At 45.9% G+C, this 21,201-nt stretch overlaps 1 protein-coding gene across 1 annotated transcript; it reads left to right on the plus strand.

The window, feature by feature from the left end:
• Window positions 1–2,419: 2,419 nt before the first annotated feature.
• Sec11c (SEC11 homolog C, signal peptidase complex subunit) lies at window positions 2,420–19,703 on the plus strand. The gene is made up of 6 exons (XM_021150711.3): window positions 2,420–2,610; window positions 11,512–11,621; window positions 14,711–14,860; window positions 16,877–16,996; window positions 18,853–18,910; window positions 19,503–19,703. Exons 1-6 carry the CDS (start codon window positions 2,524–2,526, stop codon window positions 19,554–19,556), a joined length of 579 nt encoding a protein of 192 aa, XP_021006370.1. The 5' UTR covers window positions 2,420–2,523; the 3' UTR covers window positions 19,557–19,703.
• Window positions 19,704–21,201: the final 1,498 nt, after the last annotated feature.

Genomic DNA, 21,201 nt, shown 5'->3' on the forward strand with positions numbered 1-21,201 from the left:
GTGAGAAAGGACAGTCATTTTAATTTCTGGGCCATAGTTTCAGGCTGCAGACAGCATCATGCAACAGTCATCCAAGTAAACATTCCATGCTGGTGTAGAATCTCTCAAAAAACTTTGTTTTGAGCCATGGTCTTGCTATGTAGCTCAGATTAGCACTGAACTTACAATCCTGCCTCAGCCTCTTGAATGTGCTGATGATAGGTGTGTGCCAGCACACCCAGCCTTCCATCCGCCTTTATCTTCAGCCCAGTTGCTCATGAATGATGGGGCATGTAGTAAAAAGTGGTTTTCTGCACAGGCATGAACTGGTTTCTGTATGTCCTATTATATTAGATCTACCCCCTTGATCAGAAGCAACACTGATGTAGTATGGAGAGCCAGGACAGCAAGGCACACCGTGAGCCTACAGGTGGTGGGGCTGGCAGAAGCATCAGGGACAGGAAGGCAAATCCATAAGCAGATCATATGACGATATCTGGGAGCACAAATCTCTGCTCTGTCCACAATAGTATATCCAGTATAGTTGATCTGAGGGTAGGTGGCTGCCTAGTTCAACCAGAGAACCACCAGATCGGGGCTCATTGTTGGTCCCTATGGTTTTCAGACTAGGCAATCTCCAGTAGTGTTATTCAGGTCTGTTATGGAGGGAAGAAAAGCCCATGTTGTTAGCCAGTGTATAACCTCTGTCTCTCCACTGTGCCCACCTAAGTTATGGGAATATCGAGCAAGCACTGGAACAAGAGGAGAAATGGCTGGTATTCATGGATAATTTAGTTTTGTGGTTATATGTTTCTGGTATGAGACAGATGTAGCTGTTCACTTGGGATAGGCATATATTTGAGACCTTGTCTATTTTGGAAACACATGCCTTTCCCCAAACCTTGTCTCTGTTTATCAGTTTTCCCATCCCGATCCTTCCCATTCTCATCAGTCAGTCTGCAGATCACTGTAGCCTCAGGTGTCAGCCTCAGGCATTTCTTCTGTCCAGGGACCTACAGTTCTGCTAAGAGGGAAGAATTTCCTCTCGGATGTCTACATGGGGCTATGGTTGACCAGCTGTCTCTTTTTAGATAGTGATCTTGACTGAGCTGTTTTTTGTTTGTTTGTTTTGTTTGTTTCAGAGGTGCACTTAAAAGAGGGACTTGGAGGGAAATGAAGGTGTGCACTGAAGGAAAGGAGGCACTCATTAAAGAAGCCAGAGTCATCTGCTCATGCAAGACACCTGTTCCCTCTGGAGCTGCCTGGATGTGGTTCCTCACATAACATTTCTACTCCAGGACACTTAGCTGCTGTATCCATCCAAGCTAAGGACCACATGGGACATTAAACAGTCCCTGATAGGGAGCTCGGGTTGCATGGTAATCTGAGGTCCTACTATGTGAAGGACTCTAAAAGGCCCAAGCAGGGCAAACATGAAGCTACAGTTTCTCCCAGTGTCCTAAAAGCCTGCCTTCATTTGATGCTTGGTCGTTTTCATAGCTTTCCTATCTGCTAGAACACTTTGAGATGATGTTGCATCTTGAGGTCAAAATGCAGATTCTGTATAGTTTAGCTATATCTACCGCAGTAGAACCTAAGTTTTAACAGGGCAACTGTCTTTGCTTGTTTTCTTTATCAATGTTTCTCAGATACCTAGAGTACCACCAGGCCCATTGTAGCTGTTTGGTAAAACAAAGGATAAGCAAGTGAGTGAATGAGTAAATCTGAGATAACCTAGGCTCAGAACTGTGGAAATTCTGGACTTGGAATTTGAGGTCTATTCTATACTCCACAACTTAACCATGGCTATGGCACACACCCTTTCTGGGCCTGTCCTTCATCATGTATATAATAAGATGGTTACTTACTCATTCGGTGACTATCCGCTTTGATTAACATCTATAGTCGCCTCGGCTCACAGATTGCTCCATTGCAATTGTTTCAAGAGCTACTCTTTCACTGTGCAGAACCTCAGTTTCAAAACTCCCGCCCTTCACAGGCCCCACCCACCCAGCACGCCCATCTTTAGGCCCCGCCCCGATTCCTCACACTCCGCCTGCAGGGCAGAAGCCCCGCCTTCCCTAGCTGCAGTCATCCAATGGCTGAGATACACGGCTAGGTGAAAGCGAGGGTGCTTTAGGTGTCCGGCTGGCGCCTGACCAGAGTCTTAGAGTTCTGTTCTTCTTAAGCAGTCACTTCCTCGAGTTTCTACCTAGACACGAGGCTCACCAGCTACCTTACAATTTCCTAGAAGGGTCAGCTGAGGCTTCACAGCCCGCTCGCCACGCTTCCCAGGAGCCCTGGGTCTTCACTGGCCGAGGCTCTTTGCTCGAAGCATTCTGGAAGTTGTAGTTCTTCTTCTCTCGGTTTCTCCAGGTCCTGTGGGGGAGGCGACCCCACGAGACTACAATTCCCAGAAGCCCACGCAAGACCATGGTCACGTGGCCTCCAGGATGCGGGCTGGTGGGCGGGGCCGGCCGGTGCTCCGCAGCTGAGTGTGACAGACAGAGCCGGCCGGCCGCCTGGGCCCCCAGAGACCCCGCCATGGTTCGTGCGGGCGCCGTGGGGACGCATCTCCCCACGTCCAGCCTGGACATCTTTGGGGACCTGAGGAAGATGAACAAACGACAGGTAACAGAGGCTCTGGTGGGGGGCGCGTCCTGTGCACCGGGACCTGCTGCGGCTGCAGGAGTTGGGGCTTCCCTGGTGAAGCTCTGTAGGGCAAGGACAGTTCCATGTGACCAGAGCTCCCAGTCACCCAGAGGCCCTAGGTTCAGATCTTCCCAGACCCACGTGTGGGCAAGTGATTGCCTTCCTGCATGGACAAGAGGAAATTGGGGAGGGGGTGCGGGAAGGGGAGCGCAATGGATGTCATATGCGCTTGCGGAAGTGAAGGGAGATGACTGGAGCGCGAGTGACAGCTGTCTGCGCGTTTTGAGGGCCACTCACTGTAGAGGGAGCAGCTTTCCCTGTGGCGCTCCAAAGGCCTGGCTGCGCACTGTTGCAAGTGGCTAAGAGGCTGACCGAGGGGAAGGGAAGAACTTTCTTACTGTGGAGCTGTTCATGGAGACCTCCCAAAGGGGTTTCTTCTGAGTTGGGGGGGAGGTGGGGGAGCTGGTTTTCTTGTTGCGTTCATTGGGACTCAGTGTTGTTCCTGCATCCTAGGTGGTGCCCAGTCATCATAGACCGAATTAACATTCATAAAAGGATTTCAAAAGTTTCCTCTAACTTTCCGAATCCACCCTTCTTGCAGCACTGTCTGTAGAGAAGGCCATTAGGGCTAGGGGGTCCCTGGACAGCCTGGCTTCATTTTTCACTGCTCTGTAAGAAGCCCGCTGAGGCAAAGTTTCTCCCCCGCCCTCCTTACTGTGCACCATCATTTCCTCCATCGTCCCGGAAAAGTATGATCGGGTAAGCTTCTAGGGACTGTAGTTTCTTGACAGATAGCCATTCTTCTTTTACCAATGATGACACACTGCGGTTAGAAAAGTAAGGTCTTTCTTGAAGAGGGTTTGAATGTTTTTGAACATGGTGTTTTCATGATCTGGATGGCACCTAGAGATAGTTGTTCCACTATGTAGATATGGGAACTTTGGGAATGAGAGCATATATCTCCCCCTCCCTCCCTCAGCCTACCTCCTTTGTCTTTCTCATCTTCTTTTCCTCTCTTCCCCTCTTCTTCTATTTATTGCCCCACATCCCCCTCCCCCCCCCTTTTTTTTTCTGTAGAATTTCAGAAACAGGCAGCCATATGGGACAGTTTGGTGATTTGAATTTCTTGAAATGATTAAGATCTGGCTGTGGCCAGCTGTGTTGATGAACTTCCGTGGTCTGTGTGGTTAAGAAGAGGTTTAGTAGGGCATATCACTTGGCCTGGAACAGCAAAGAAGAATGCCCCCTGCTTGTAGACACTGTTCACCGGAAGTACAGCTTCATTTTAAATTTAGATTATTGGATAAAGTTTTTAAATGTTTGGTCCTGGTTACTAATGGCCGCCATGGCTAACTAGCAGGTGCGTGTGTGTCAGTCCCTCACATGGTCCGCCCATTGCGTCACTTGGGTCAGTAGCTTGTTGTGTGGCTTGTTCTGCTGGTCTACCAATTAAAATATAGAAGCTCAATTTCTGCCCTGCCTTTTTTATGGTTGGAAAGAAAATCCTTTTGTCCTTTTTTTATTTTTTTGCTTGCTTGCTTCTTATTCTTTTCCTCTCATAACCGGATCCTGTGATGCCTTGTCAGGCTTTGAAGCAGGACCCCCTTCCTCTACTGCCACCACTTACTAAATAAGAGCCACATGCAAGACAAGGGCTCTTTGTCTCTGCAGTGAGGAAAAGAGGAAGTAATACAGTGAATGGTGTTTTTGCTGCTCTGTGGCCAGAGTATCTGGCCCGAAATGGTTGCTTAAAACTCCTTGGAGCTTGCTGATTTCAGTGACTGGGTGTGGGCTTACTTTAAAGCTCACTTGGGGCCGTTATTTGATGAGCCAAAATGAGGAACAACACAAAGCGCCATGCTAATGTGATCAGGGTATATTTGGAAGGAGTCCAGCCTGTCTGTAGTTTGGTTAAAATTACATTTCCTGGTTGCCAAACCTGCACTCAGGTTTGTGGACATTTTAAAGGTAGGGTTTCAGAAGTATGGCCCGTGGGCAGTCCTGCCAGTTGTTAGGTTTTTGTGTGTTTGGCTTCCTCTTTAGCCCATATCAAAGGGAAGTGTTATTAAGGAATTGACTCTTACCTCACAATGATTTGTTTTCAAGCACAGAGAATCAGACTGGAAAATGTGGTTTTTGTTTGTTTCTTTGCTTTTGTTTGTTGTTGTTGTTTTTTGTTTGTTTTTGTTTTTTGTTTTTTTTAGAGACAGGGTTTTTCTGTATAGCCCTGGTTGTCCTGGAATTCACTTTGTAGACCAGGCTGGCCTCGAACTCAGAAATCTGCCTGCCTCTGCCTCCCAAGTGCTGGGATTAAAGACGTGCGCCACCAAGCCCGGCTGGAAAATGTGTTTTTAACTCAAGAGTTTTATTCAATAAGTGGTAAGAGCCTGTAACTTGGTTTTTGGCAAGAGAGACTGGTGGTCTGAAAACCTATTTAAAAAAAAATTAGCAGTCCTCATTTAAAAATTACGGTTTGGGACTTTCCCAACCAGATCTGTAGTCGATAATGAAACAGCCGTTGTTTTCACACACTGCCCTCTAAGTCAAGCAGAGCAGGTGGAGAGGGTTGGTAGCGAATGACATCTGCTGTAGAATCTCTTTTTTTCATTGTTTTATTTCGTTTTTGCTCTTCTGGGAATACTGTGATCATGCTTCCTAATGAGAAAATGGATACGATAGCCAAGTAGATAAACATGGCATGTGGCTTGAGTATCGAATCGTAGTTCTTTTTCTACTTTCATATCGACTGCACCACGTTGGAACAGTTCCAAGGATGGAGTTGTGTGAGAATTCTGAGTGCTTGTGAGAAAACTCCAACAAGACAAGCGTCTTGTGACCTCGGTGGTTTTTTTTTTTTTCGAAACACAGACTTGTGCTGGTATTGTTATGCTCTGCCCAGGTGCAGCAGATAGGAGTGACTTTACTTCAGCTGTTCTTATTCATGTGTCTTTCTGCTTCTGCAACATTGGACTTGGCCCTGTGATAGAACACATTACTTACATGATTCTCTTTAACCCTGGAATATAAATTGCCTGATGCTCTGAGTAAAGTTGGCTATTACATGGGACTTTAGTTCGTCTCATTTTTAGGTCCCACTCTTTCAGGTTCACGCCGCCAACTAGAGAGTGATATACAGCATCAAAACACCAAGGTTACTTTAAACTTCTTTTTAGGTCCTCCTTTCAGTTGAAAATTATGATCGCTTCAAGTCCCCTCTTTCCACCAGGTACTAATATTGGCATTTCCTTTGTTACATCATCTCAATGCATTTCCAGGTCTTACTGCTCCTCAAAGTGATTGCTTTAATGGTCACATATAAGATTCTGGAATCAGTCCCATGCTCACCGTAGGGATTTTGAAGAATTGCTTTAGTGTTTCTTTTGTTGTGATGCAACACCTTGATCCAAAGCAGCTTGAGGAGGGAAAGGGTTTATCTCATCTCACAACTTGTAGTGCATCGTACAGGAAGACAGGGTAGACACTCGGAAGCGGGAACCATGGAGGGATCCTGTGTACTGGCTTGCTGCTGCTGACTTTCTCAGCCTCCTTCTTTTAAACCACCCAGGACCACCCTCCTAAGGGTAGCACTACCCATAGTGAGCTGGGTCACCTCCCCCACATCGATCATCAATGAGGAAAATTCACCACAGGCTTGCCCACAGGCCAGTCTGATGGAAGTACTTTCTCAATCGATGTTCCTTCCTTCCTAATGACACTCCAGCCTGTGTCAAGTTGACATAAAACTAGCCAGCACAGGAAGAAAATCAAAGCTTGGGCCTGAAAAGATGGCTCCGTCTGGAAACTGCCAGCTTTACTGGGTTCCACCCCCGTTCTCCAGAAATCCATGGGGGAAAAAAAAAAAAAAAAAAGAGCCAGTGTGTTTTAATTTTAGGGCTGGGGAAGTAGATACTAGGCAGATCCCTGAAGCTCAAGTCAGCCTACCCCAGGCTAGTAAACAACCTTGTCTCAAAAAAAAAATCAAGATGGATGGTGTCTTAGTTAGGGTTCTTATTGCTGTGAAAAGACACCATGACCATAGCAACTCTATTTATAAATATTTACTTGGGCTGCTTTACAGTTTTATGGCTGGAAGCATGGCAGCACTCAGGCAGACATAGTGCTGGAGAGGTAGCCAAGAATTCCACATCTGGATTGGTAGGCAGCAGGAAGAGAGAGTGCCACTGGGCCTGGCTTGAGCATTCAAAACCTCAAAGCCCTGTGCTCCCCCCTCCCCCCGCCTGTGACATACTTCCTCCAACAAGATCACACCTGCTCCAACAAAGCCTCAGCTTTCTTAATAGTGCCACTCCCTATGACCCTGTGTGGTCCATTATCATCATCATCACACACACACACACACACACACACACACACACACACACACACACACGAGAGAGAGAGAGAGAGAGAGAGAGAGAGAGAGAGAGAGAGAGAGAGAGAGAGAATATGACTTGTAACTATGCTATCCTAAGATCACCTTTGGACCACCTCCTGTGCTTATAGTTTGCCAAAGGTCTTCTTGCAGTTGACATCTTCTCACTCAACATGCTTAATATTTGATACTAAAGTTGTTTACTCGCTATTTGAAATAGTGGAGTGTAATCTGCCATTTTCTACCTTTTCCTCATTATTGGAAATAAGACTAGTATAAATATCTGTGGACTCCCAATTTCCTATCTGTCGCTGTTTCTGATGAATTCTTGGAACAGGAACCCTGGGCTGATAGTAATCTGTTGATATTAATGTCAGTTGAGGGTGCTTACAGCAACTTGTATTCTTACACAGTGTAACCTTTGGTTCTATTCCTGGGTCTTAGCATTGAAGAAACTGAAACTTTAAGTTTCCTGGGAAGGTGAGAGGATTATGGAGTTGAGCCTTCCAAATGTTCACTCGCTGCTTATATTTTCTCACTGGAAAATTAGAGCTTTAAAGTCTTACCTGCTGTTGGCACGCTGGTTTCCTTATAGCTGGTTTGTTGGCGTTCAGTGTGTGTTAAAGTCATTCGTCATTATTTAACAAATGTAATGCTGACTGTTGCCAGACCTGTGTTGAATATCGAGAATGCAGTTCTGAACAAGGTGTGGAATGATCTCTGCCACTGTGAAATTCACAGTCTAGTGTGAAGACAAGTGAGTGAGTGTGTGCATGGCTGGTGGTGGTAGATGCTGCGAGGAGACGCGGGCTGCAGAGAACAGGAAGCGGGAAGGCGAGCTGCCCTGCGGCAGAGACTGGCAAGCTCCAGTGCTCTGCCAGCTTTTATAAAATTCTCTTGGCACATAGCCGTGCAAATCCTTTTAGATGTTGTCTGTGGCTACTTTCCCAATCCAACAGCAGGGCTAAGTGGCTTTGATCATTACTCTGTGGCTTATAAACCTAAACTATTTACTATCCGGCCCTTTAAATAGAAAGTTTGGTGACTCTTTGTTTCCCACGTCGGGGAAGGCTTCCCATGGGCACTGGTGTTAAAAGAGGGACTTGAGAACCAGTGACTTTTGGATATGCCAAGAGTCTAGGGAAGGAACTTTCTGGGCAGAGCAAGCCACTGGGTGAAGGGCTTGAAGAAAGGCACATGTACTGTTTGAAGAACTGATAGATGCTATACGTGTGGCTGGGCATGGTGAGTTTCACTAGGCAAAGCTGGAGAGTGGGGTATCTGTCAGGCAGGGCATCTGAGGCCATATTGAGAGAGCAGGCAGCAGCTGAAGGGGTTATGCATAGCACAGAGGTGGCCAGATGACACTGAAAGCAAGCCTAAGTGTGGAGTGGATTAGAAGACCTGTAGGAGGCTCTTACCCAGTGGGGCTCTGTTAATGACTTTGATGAGACTTATAGCAATGAGATTACTTTGGCTATTAGAAAAGGTAAAGTCAGCTGTGACTTGAAGCATTTCGGTTACCTTTAAAGATTCACTGAATTCCAGCACTGGGAAGAGTTAGCCTGATGGTACTGATGGCAGCGTTTGGAGGTTCAGGTGGGGGAGGAGGAACTGTCAGGAGGATAAGGTATCCAGAGAGTGGATGGAGTTTCTACCTGGAGCAGTGGCTCCTTTGAGACCTTTGGTGTGGAGGAGAAGGGATGTCAAACGTGGAGGGAGGCATACCATGGAGGAAGAGTTCATGGTGGAGTGTCTTAAGCTGACTGGATGGGAAAGGTGTGGGACGGTGGCCAGCTCCGACCCACTCATTCCCCCACCCACCCACCAGAATCTCTCAGCTAAGGTCCAGGGAACATGGATGCTGGTGTTTCCTGCCATGGATTCAGTTGAACTGCTTTCCTGAGCATTCCCGTGTGATTCCAGTGTGCAGCAGAACACAATGGCCCTTGAATTGTGGTCACAAGCCAGCAGCTTCAGTGTCACCTGGGAGCTTGTTTGAAATGCACTTCTCGGGCCTGCCAAATGATTGCAGTATGTGTCTGAAAGCTACAGCTGTGAAGGATGATACATGCTCAGATGTCAGGACCCTGTTAAGCCACCCAGCACTTCCCTGCTAGGTGTCCCTGACTGTCCTTGGCTGCATTTCTGCAGGCCAAGTGTATTTTGAAAAACGGTACTTTGATGTATATGAAAAATTTACACTTATTTTACTGTGTAGCTTTATGGGATACAGTGTGAAGTTTCAGTCATGTTTACATTGTATAATGATCAAACACAGTGATTAGCATCATTGTCACCTCAAACATTTATCAGTTGTCTGTAGTGGAGCTTTAAATACCTTGTCATCTCAGTGTATACAGGACACCCTACTGTGCTAGAACACCAAAAATCAAAACCAGTCTAGTCTGTTTCAGTTAAATATTGAATATTCGAGGAGGTACATGATCTGGCTCCTGTTCCAAACTCCAAAAGGAAGTGTGCAAGGCTGATAGATACTTAAGGTGGGCTCTAACTAGGCTAATTTTACTTCTGAAACACACTAAAAGATGTTTAGTCACCAACTATTTCAAGATAGGGAGTCCAGGCAAGGAAACAAGATTACCCAGGTTCTAGAAGCTGGAAGACAGAGTTAAAAATGGTAACTGAAGTAGCCTGAGAAGTAGAAATGCTGAGAGACTCCAGGGAAGCTCTGGAAAGATGCTACCCAGTGACATGGAATCCTTTGAGACTCAGTTGTAGCAGATACCTTTAGGGATGGAGAGAAAAGAGGACAGGCTGAAGTACATCTTCTTTGTCTGAAAGTTGAGATGTGTGAGGTCCCCACTCCTCCCCAGTCCTACCCACTCCACTGACTGGGGTTTCTTCTCCCAGATGGAAGACTAAAAAGATAAATAGGAAGTATGTGGAGTAAAGGCTGCCAGACCTGTGGAAGGTGTGGACACAATACTGTGCGAATGCTGCCTGCCAGGGGATTAGAAGCTAAGGTGAGGGGCAAATGTCCTGAAAGTTCCTGAAAGTGCTGCCCTCGCCTGTCAGCTTCTCCAGACATCTAAAGGATATGAGGCAGGGGAGAAGGGACCACATGGCCTTGGAGTAGTTTCCATTCCAGGATAGATGGTCCAGGGGAAGGGACGAAGGTTGCTGGAGCAGAGTTCATGTGGTTCTGCAAATTATCCTGACAATTGCAGGGCTTAGGGGAGGAAGGCAAAGGCAGATAGGTGCCAAAGGCAGGGCTTAGGGGAGGAAGGCAGAGGCAGATAGGTACCAAAGGCAGGTGCCTTCTTGCCTTGTGGGAAGGAAGGGCAGGACCTGAAGAATTCATCTCTTGGGTAGTGTTAACAAAGGTAACTTCAGACTCCCTAGGTGCTGTTGGAAGGGAGTTGGGATGTCTATCTGTGCTGATTTTCCCTTTAGTCCCCAGGGATTGGCAGGTATAGCAGGCAGCCGAGGCAAGGGAGTCTGTCTCTCCGCACATGTGCACATGTGCAGCAGCAAAGGAGCCAGGTGAGCCCTGTGGGTTGGAGGGAATTTCTGAGGTAGGGCTGGAAAGCTCAGAACCTTACTCACCGCTAACAGCAGCCACGTCTGTTGGCTTCTGGGACTCCTCTACTTGTGTTCTTAACCAAATATTTCCTCCTCCTCCTCCTCCTCCTCCTCCTCCTCTTCCTCCTCCTCCTCTTCTCTTCTTCTTCTTCTTCTTCTTCTTCTTCTTCTTCTTCTTCTTCTTCTTCTTCTTCTTCTTCTTCTTCTTCTTCTTCTTCTTCTTCTTCTTCTTCTTCATTTAATGTATTATTGATCATTTAAACATCCAGGCATTTTAATGCTTTGTTTCTAAACTTTTAACAGGTAAGTGTTGTTTTGTTTTGTTTGCAGAGGCCTACTGGTTAAGCCCTACAGTACTGTTTAGCTTCCATTTGAGGTCACCTTTAGTTGTGGGCTAGCGTGCAGTGTAGGTGAAGTTACTTTAGATGTATCAGAGTTCCAGGGTGAGAGCATGGGGCTGACAACTAGCTGATACTAAGCTGATGCTAAGCTGCATCTGTACAAGGCTGGAATGGAAGCTGCCAGTGGCTGAATTCTGGAAGGGAAACGCTTAGGTTTTGAAGTGCTGGGGAACCCCAGAGCTATGACTAGCTTTGTTGGGGAAAATCCCCAGTTCATATTTGAGAGACAGCAAGCAGGAATTTAGGATGCTCAAAATGCTGGATGCAGCATTTCTGGGGTCATTAAGCCCCACAACCCCCTTGTTATACAGGGGTATTTGAGGGCAAAGAGGCTGTAGCAGTCATGGCTGATCAATCCCACAGATAGGTGCTTCCTCCTCTTTTTCTCACTGACTGTGAGGTGATATTTGGAAGGCATACCCTGTGGATAAAAGTTGAAAGACTACCTGCCCTAGAATCACATCTTGTTTAAGTTATGTAAGCATCTCCGAGCCTTACCGTGTGAGTATTGACTATTTGGCCATCAGTTTTCACTTTGGGTTTGACCTGTTTTTGTTCCAGCTCTACTACCAGGTTTTAAACTTTGCCATGATCGTGTCTTCTGCGCTCATGATCTGGAAAGGCCTGATTGTTCTCACGGGCAGCGAGAGTCCCATCGTGGTGGTACTCAGGTAGGTCCTGATCCCAGCCCTCATCCTGCTTTCCCCTGAGATCCAGGAGGAAGGGTGCCTGGTGTGACAGCCATGAGGTTAAGACTGTCATTGGATAAACTATTCGAGACTCTTTATTGATGGCTCTCGAGAGTGTTTCGTTAATTGAAAAATGCTGTCTTTTTAAATGCTGTTTTAGAGCAGTGGCTCTCAGCCTTCCTAATGCTTCCACCCTTTAATACAGTTCCTCATATTGTGGTGACCCCCAACCATAGAATTACTTTTGTTGCTATTCCATAACTGTAATTTTGTTACTGTTAAGAATCATAATGTATATATCTGTTTTCCCGATGGTCTTAGGTGACCCGTATGAAGGGTTTGTTGGACCCCCAAATGTGTTGTGACCCACAGGTTGAGAACCACCATTTCAGAGCTTGTAGATGCTGGTGCTTTTAGTGTTCTAGGACAACAGTCCAGCAAAGTGAGATAATGTCATCTGTACACAAATTGGCCTTTATACCTAACTAATTTAAAATGTTAAGCCATACCTAGTAGATGGGGGGGGGTGTCCCTCCAGTGCCCGGCAAGTGTCACGAGATGTCAATGGCCACTACCTCCTGTTGTGCTTATGAAACTGTATCTGCTTTAGCAGAGTGGATATTGTCAACTTCATGCAACCATAAGTTATTCAGGGAGAAACCTTCAGTCCATTTGAAGCCAAATGAGCCTGCTTGGAGCCAGCAGGTGCACCAGGGTGCTTTGTCCGGTGTGTCTGACATCATGAAGTCCCATTGTTGGTAGCAATAGAGCCTCTTTGTTGTATGGGGGCAGAAGGGGAGCTATTGTAGTCACTTGATCAGAGTCATAGCTGACCAGTCCAGGAGCCAAAGCCACAGTGCAGGGCTTTTGCTATTTCCAAACTAGTGCCTTTCCTTGTACTGGGCTCTGCCGACAGATCACGAGGCTGCAGCTGTGTCTGCATTTCCCCAGCTACCTTTGTGAGACTAACCAAGGGGTGGCCTTGCAGTTTCCATAAATGTAGATGTCTGAGGACGTGTAGTTCACAGAGGAGTGTGTGTGTGTGTGTGTGTGTGTGTGTGTGTGTGTGTAAGAGAGAGAGACACACACACAGACAGACACACTTCAGGAGTGTCCTGGAATCCTGTGGTGCATTAGGAATGAGGAGGGCACCAGGCTCCTGGGTCCTGGACACCATGATCCTGCTTCAATTGCAGTAACTCCACTTTTGCATGTAGGTGGGTATAGTGCTCAGACGCTGTTTGAGGAAATGATTTTGTTTTGAAGGCTTGGGATGTCATTCTATGGTAAATCAAGTGCAGAGCACATTCAAGGGCCTGAGTTTTATCCTGAGCAAGGGAACAGGAGGGAAGGAAGAAAACAAACAAACAAACAAACAAACACGCTTTTTGGAAGAAGACCTAGGGATGTATGTCACTGGCAGAGTGTATTTGTAGTGTAGTTGGAGCATGTGTAAGGCATTGGGTCCCATCTTCAATGCAAGAGGGAGAGGATCTGGGTGTGTCCCAGACCTGGGTGTGCCCGCTCATGCACAGTCCAAGGCACACTGAGATTATCATGAACGCTTCAAGATTACCTTTGGTAGAACAACCCTGGATCTAAGATCACTAGGCTCCCTTCTCATCACACATGCGTACACAGGCATTTCTATGAAATTGCAATACCCAGGGACTTAAACAATCCTTTATAGTTTTAAAGCAGTCTGATTTAAGTCATGAGCTGGTAAAGTCCCTCAGTTGCTTGGGGGTTCCCAGCCATGATAGAAGAGACCTACAAGTTGATGCTACTGGACTTGGAGAGTTGCCGGATTTCGGTGCCCCCTCTCAGCCCTGGGACTTTTGGAGGATTATCTTTTGTCACCGCAGTCTGTTGTCACAAGAGTTTTCTGACACTGATTCCCAGACTGGTGGCTTTGGGAAATTCACTGAAGGAACGAAGATGAAGCCATCAATGGAGAAACAGGCATTTTAGCTGTTGTTCTGTACAAGAGAATAAAGTCGGAGGCGCAGCTCATCTTAAGAGGGGGCACAGTAGGGGCCCATTTTGGGGACCAAACTTGTTTGAACTTAGTTCTGTCATCAGCCCATTCCCCTTCTCAGTCAGCTTTCCTGGTTAGCATGCCAGGTCTGATCCTGCACTCAGAATTCGGGGTTCACTGTAACACAGAGCCCTTGCACATGCTTAGCGATAGGCCAACTTAGCCACACATCTCTTTCCTGCCTTCTGCCTGCTGGGAAGCTGGTGCAGTACCAGAACTGAAAGGCCCCAGAGCTTCAGCCTGCTCCTTCCTCCTTCCTGATAAACAGATATTACCAGCTCACCTTTGGTTCCGAGCTCCCACGCAGTCGACTTTGTAACTCTTATTCCTTTCCTATGTATTACATTTTAGCTTTCAAGTCCCCATAGCTTGCTGTTTACTTCGAATACATCAGAGATTTTGGCATAGATTTGAACTATTACCGTGAAGATTTCCTTATCCATCTTCTACACCAATAATACTTGTTGGCATTGGGCTCCTGTAGAACATGGTCAAAAAGTTGCCGCTGTAAGAGGCAAGACCTGGGTTCAGATTTTATCCCAGCTGTCAGCATGCTTCATGACAGGGCCTGCTAGCTAACTCTCTTCATTTGTTTTCTTCCCTTGAAAGCATCCTGCAGCATTGTGGGTGCTAAGGCTGTGCCATGAAGCGAAGAGATGGCTCTAGATGTTAACCAGAACTAACAGTGCGCAGCTCCGAATGAAATGCATCTGTGGACGCAGGCCTTCTTTTTTTTAAGGCCATAAGTAGGCAGCGTTTACCTCAGAGCGGACACTGTTCTTGCTTCAGCTCCAGTGCAGTACATTGTTCAAGGAGTGAGAAGGAGACGGTGGAGGGACGGGCTGAGAGAGGGAGCCCCTGGTGCTTTTCCAGGCATAAGCCTCACCAGCCATGTCCTCATCTGAGCTGGAGGGAAGCCCTCCAGGTCTGTGTGCAGTGCCTTTGCCAACATGGACTCAAGGGTGGCTAGGAGTTTGCTTGTACCACCCGATGGATCCTGGGACCCACTGACTCTGACTGTGTTTCTTTGCAGTGGCAGTATGGAGCCGGCCTTCCACAGGGGAGATCTGCTGTTCCTCACAAATTTCCGGGAGGACCCCATCAGAGCTGGTGAAATAGTTGTTTTTAAGGTTGAAGGAAGAGACATTCCGATAGTTCACAGAGTAATCAAGGTTCATGAAAAGTAAAGAAGTCTTACTTGCTTTCACTTTGGTACTGTAAAGTTTGCTAGATGCTGTTAAAGATCAGTGAGAAGTCACAGAGCCAGACTTGCTCTCCTTGGCACCAGTGACCTGACTTGGTCTGGAAACCAGGAGTTGACAGTATTTTTTTACTCACGATAACTCACAGGGTGATTATGAGGGGTAAGGGAGATAATGTTTACTAAAATGTGTAAGAAAGCCAAATGAAAACAAACCCAGACTGCTGCGCAAGAGCAAGGGGTCGGTTATCGTAACTGTTCAGAGGAGTCTCAAAGAGTCCCTCTAACCCCAGACTGACTGCTCTGAAACCAGGATCTCCTTCTGACATATGATAAAGCTAGCTGTTCTCTGTGTGACTTTAGCCAAAGGGGCGTTTTAAGCAGTGACTTCAGCCCTTACTGAGTAAAACCTCCTTCCATAACATGTCCTGCACTAGTCCTTCCCTGACAGCCAGACTTGCCTTCCCCTTAGGTAGCAGTGATGATGCAAGACCTTAATAATGTCTGGTTTTTGGAACAAAAACTTTAAATTCTAGCTCAGATCCAGAAAGCTTCCATGTGAGAGTGGGGCCTTTACATTTTATATATTCAGTGTGTACCCTTATCTTTGTGTAGCTTTTATAATAGCATTTTGTGTCCACAGTTTTATACAATTAAATTTGGATCTGTAGATCTGTCTTTTAAAAGAGGGTGGATTTTTTACCATGGGTTGGAGGAGGGAGAAGGATGAGGAGGGACTGAGGGTTTGATTCCTGGTATAGGACACTCAGGCCTTTCCCTGTTCCCAGGTCTACTTAAAACACTCACCTTATTACACTGGCTTTTACACTAATCCAGATTCTGTACACACTGCTCACAAACAGGCACTGTTGAGTGTTCACGTGCCCTCTGCTTGCCAGCCTCCTGAGCAAGCCGCAGGGAGGGCCTGACACGCAGCTTTCACCTCTGAAAGTTGTTTCTAAGCAAGGCGATGTGTTCAGAGCTGAGGCTGTGGTGGCTTTGTGCTGTAACTTCCATAAACTGTGACAGAGGGTGCTGCCCTCTGGAGTCTACACAAGCGCAGAGCAACCTGCTCCTTTAGACACGGGTTCCGATGCTTGCAGGCTTCGAGCCCCATTCTAAGGGGGCCTGAAAGATTCCCCTTCTCTGAAAGATCCCCTCTTCATAACTCTGTAGAGCTTCTGAGCTCTGTTTGTGTTCTCGGTGCCACCTTCACAAGTGACTGTCCTGGTAAGTCCCACCTGCCAGCTGACTATATCTGTCTTATGCCATTGATGACTATTTCCCTGAAAATGGGACTTTGCATCATGCTCATAGTGGTGAAGGAAGTGAAGAATTGGCAGTTCTGCACTTGGTAAGCCCGAGGGCAGTCACAAAGCATGGCCACAGTGCCTTATCCATACCAGTTCCTGTGGAGACTGAGGAAGAGTAAGCTCCATCCTACCAGACTTTCCCCTGACAACTGAGAAAGGATGAGAGCAGCGCAGGTCATTCATTCAGCCCCGCCTGATTTTTGACCGAGTCAGACTTGAGGGAAGCAACTGAGGCGTAAGTTCACTGCCTCTTTCGTTCTGGAGTGCTGTGAACCTGGACAGGACCTATTCCCATGATCCTGCCCATTAATGAGTGACACTGATACTCTTATTTTTTGATTAAAAACCAAGTTAAGGATTAGCTCTGTTTTTACAGAGGATGCCTGAGTGAGGAGCGATGCTGTGTACCAGTCGTTGCCTTCCCATTGCCTGGGGTTGCTTTGTGTTTTGGTTGCCAGGGTTACTTGAGTGTTTTGGAGTTTTCAGTCTAAGAAATTGTCATTAGATCTGTGCTTCAGCGGGGTGGTTATCTGTAAGCAATCAACTTAGTCCAAAGAGAGGTCAAGCCTTCCTCAACTGCTTTCTAAATGCTTGTGTCTGGCTGTAATGTCTGGGTTAAACTAATACGTTTTTAATGATGCTGTCCTGAAAATGATTTCTGAGAGGATGTCATTTTGCTTTCCAGAGATAATGGTGACATCAAGTTTCTGACTAAAGGAGATAATAATGAAGTTGATGATAGAGGCTTGTACAAAGAAGGCCAGAACTGGCTGGAGAAGAAGGACGTGGTAGGAAGAGCTCGAGGGTGAGTGTGAACTTGTACTAATCAGAAGGTTCAGAAACCAGGAAAACTCTAAAAGATGAAGGCGCTTGTAAGAGAATAGAGTCGTTTGTCACATGACACATCAGAAGTGCTGTAAGCAGGTCCAGACTGTGCTTTGAGACCAGTTAAATCTAAGCCTGGGCTAAGCAGTGAGACCCTGCTGTCTTCAACAAAACACTGTTTAGAACACTGGCTGCTTTCCCAGGGGACCCAGGTTCGATTCCTAGCACTTACGCGGCAACTTCAGTCCTGTGGATCTGATGCCCTCTTCTGGCCTCTTCTGGCACTGTGAACACTGGCACAGACATACAAACAGGCCAAACACCTGTACATATAAAATAAATACTATCTTTTAAATGAAAACTTAATGATATCCAAGGATCTAAAAGCTATAACTGAACTAGAATATATTACCTATACACTGTGTTTAATTCTGTTCTAAAACACACCTTCACCTAAAGATTAGTTATTGGGGGGTTTAAACACCAATGGCTAGAAACCCTCCCAGAGATGGCCTCTGCTTAACATTTCAGTGACGTCTGGACACTCTACTGATAGCCATGTGCACACATAACACACAGTTGTAGCTGGAAGGACGGAGTCTTTATATCCAGCAGTAAGTAGAGGTAGCTTTTTGTGTGTCAAATCTACATTTTTACCCTTTTAATGGCTAAATGCTGTTTGGTTGGCACCCATAATTTCATATGCAACCATCTCGGAAGACTTTTTGTAATCTACCTTTGGATTATTTTCTGTTTGCCTCTCATAACTAGAAAGCTTTATGGAAAATTTTTAAATGAATGATTATTTCAAGGATTAATTATGATTGACACCGCGCAGAATGTATCCTCATTTAAAAACTTAGCAAAGGAGATGTTTTCCTCCCTCAGTGGCTAGTTCATAAATGCTAGTCATAGAGTTTAAGACTCCTGTTAGAAACGTCACCTGTCTCAGCCACACGCAGCAGGGCAGATAGCTCCTGTGTGTAAGGTTATCTTTATTAATCGGGTGGTGACACGTGGGCTTCACACATGGGTGACACATGGTGACACCAAGCCTTCACCCTCTCCCCTCGACTGCACTCCCACTCGAGTGTCTGCAGGGAGGCAAGCCAGTCCTGTATTTCTAGTGCCTGTGGAGGCCTCTGACGGGAGGGAGACAGAAGCCACTGTGCACATGGCACCTGCTTCTCATTAGCATAGATAATGCTGCTGGCGCTCACCATTTACACATTGATGCTGACCCTGCGGCTAATCACTCGCTCTGAACTGTCCTCTCTGGGACCAGTGGTCGTATCTGAGTCTGTTAAGGGTGCACATTTGTGTTCATTCCTCAGGGAACTCATTTGTTAACTTGAAAAGCACTGACATGAAAATCATGACAATTGTTTAAGTTCTGGCCAATTTTCTGTGTGCTTTATTTGTTGTCTGGTTTCATTTCGGGTCGTGCAAATCTTATGCGTTTATTGTTGAAGCTTTTTCTGGGAGCTGTTTTTATATAGGCCACCTGAAAATACTTTCTTCCTAAAAACAAAACCAACTTAGGTTTTTGAAAGTTGCTTATCGTACTTGAGCAAATGGTTCAACTAGTTATTTCAAGGGTACCAAGTACAGCTAGATAGCTTTGCTGCTCAAAAACCATGCACCCACTTAAAACTGCCCAGCCTTTAGTGTTTGTTCGTATACTTCGCTGACAAGCCTTGAGAAAGGAGTGAGCCCTGACCTTGGGCAATGCTGTGCCCTAGGAAGACTGGTGTCCTGAGGTGTCGAGCAGTAAGTGTTGTGTCAACATACAGTAAACAAAGGTTATATTTTGTGCTTTCCATTCCTACATTTTAGGTTCTTACCTTATGTTGGCATGGTCACCATCATAATGAATGACTATCCAAAATTCAAGGTAGGAATTTCTGTGTGTGTATGTTTACTTAAGTTTTAAATATCGGAGCTTTGACCTGCGCAGTTGTACATAGGGAGTCATCATAAACTGTTTTGCCATCGATTTTCTGTGGAGCATTTGTAATGGCCTATAAATTAACTTAACAACCTAACTTATTAATATTTAAATTAGTTATTTAAAACAGCTTCTTTTACCTTTCACATTAGCCGGGTTCTGAAACGGTGTTTACAAAGTTGTTGATTATTATGGAAAAATTTTAGCATAATCTGAAGCAAAAGCCTGGTCATATTTATCAACCAACTTCAGTAGAAATGGCATTTCTATTTTTAAGCAGGCAGTAGGGAATGTACAAAGGAGTAAGCACCACATTAGCCGTGTCTGCCAGGTATTTGATCCCCAGTCATCAGTATATTTTTGGGTCTTTATTCAGTGTGCATTGAACGGCTAATTTAGAGAACAAGGCCGGGGGGAGAGAGGTCATCTTTTGAGCCTGTTCTCAGTCTAGCATTGAGCAGGCTTCATCTGAATACATTTATAAGCCCGAGTTCATTTGTTGACCTCGCAATGCTTTCTCACTGTGCTTTCTTTACAGTATGCTCTTTTGGCTGTGATGGGTGCATATGTGTTACTAAAACGTGAATCCTAACATGAGAAGCAGTTCCTGGGACCAGACCGAAGTAAATTCTGTTGAAAAAGAGAAAAGCTAATATATTTGAAATGTTCCACTTTCTGTATAAAGAGAAACCAGGTGGGGATGTTTTTGTCTTATCTAAATAAATGATTCACCAGTAAAGATGGCTTCCTTTTGTGGTCTTTGATTGGAGTCTGCCCAGTCTCTGCTGCTGGAGGCAGTGGCTCCTACAGAACATGGGGTCAGCAGAACTTCAGACACTGGGCCATGGGTTTGGGCCTGGCCTGTAGGAGGGGGCATGGCACAGCCCACATGCTACAGTCACAGTAGCTAGCTTCACAAATAAAGTTCCTAGCTTACTATGATGCATCTGAGGGAGACAAGCTCTTCAAAGAGCAGGACTTTTTATTCATTCAAGTGTAATCTGATAAACAAATGAAGTCTAAAGCTTTTTAGAAGGAACAGATGCAATCTGCTTTGTTTTTGTGATATATTTTGGGATGGTTTGTGCAGTTATTTAAAGTATTCAGTAAATTATAAAGACAGTGTGGAAGCTGGAGAGATAGCTCCATAGTTAGGAGAGCTTATTGCTTTAGCAGAGGACCTGGTTCCTAGCATCCACGTCAGACAGTTCATGCCCTCTGGCTTTCTCAGGGACCTGCACACACACACACACACACACACACACACACACACACACACACACACACGGTGCACATACATTCACATGGCAGATATGCATACACATAATAGATACATGAATACATATAAAACAATGCAAAACCTTTGAGAAGTGTTAGAATTCAGAAGTCAAAGGAAGTCATCCTTTCTCTCGCCCCTTTCCAACTCTTAGGGATCTCTTTGGTGGAACTGGCTCTTTCTACTCTAAATGGCCCTGCTTCAAAATCAGTCTCTCAGTGAAGTACTGAGCAAGTACCGAGACTCCTGCCACTGTCTAAGGTGCTGGAGACACACAGCCCGAGTCTTGATGGAGGTTCTGGTGTAGTCGCTGGAAGAGAGAAACAAATCCGGGGTTTCAGGTGGTGATCATCACTGTGATTAAGGATTTAGCAGGAGACACTAATGGACGTTATCAGAAGTTACTGTTAGACGGGGAGGGGATGCTAGCTCAGGCCCATAAGGACCAGAGTTTGATCCCTGGGCATGGATGTTCCTACACCAGTGTTAGCACAGGAGAGACAGAGACAGATGCGTCCCTGGGGCTTGCTGATGGAACAGCCTAGCTTGCTTGGAGAGATCCAGACCAGTGAGAGACCTTGTCTCCAAAAAGAACAAAAGAAAAGAAAAAAATGGTGGAAAATGCCCTTGTCTGAGGAACAAACACACCCGACAGACTGGAAGGCTCAAAGAGCAAGCTGGGCAACACCTGAGGTGGTCCTCTGGCCTTCACACACACACACACACACACACACACACACACACACACACACACACACGCATGTGCACCTACACATAGACACATCTACTCTGTATGTACAAACACATACACATATAAGAGAAGTTGCTGCTCACATGGAAAACAGGGAAGCTGCATTGATGTAACATTAAAGAAAGAAAAAAAAAAAAAGAGTGGTTTGAACCAAGATGGAGTCCAAATCTGAACTTTCCACTTCTCTCCATGTATCTTCTGTCAGTCTAT

This window comes from Mus caroli, unplaced genomic scaffold, assembly GCF_978045245.1.
Source record: "Mus caroli unplaced genomic scaffold, Mus_caroli_1 scaffold_19, whole genome shotgun sequence".
In the NCBI taxonomy this organism is placed as follows: domain Eukaryota; kingdom Metazoa; phylum Chordata; class Mammalia; order Rodentia; family Muridae; genus Mus; species Mus caroli.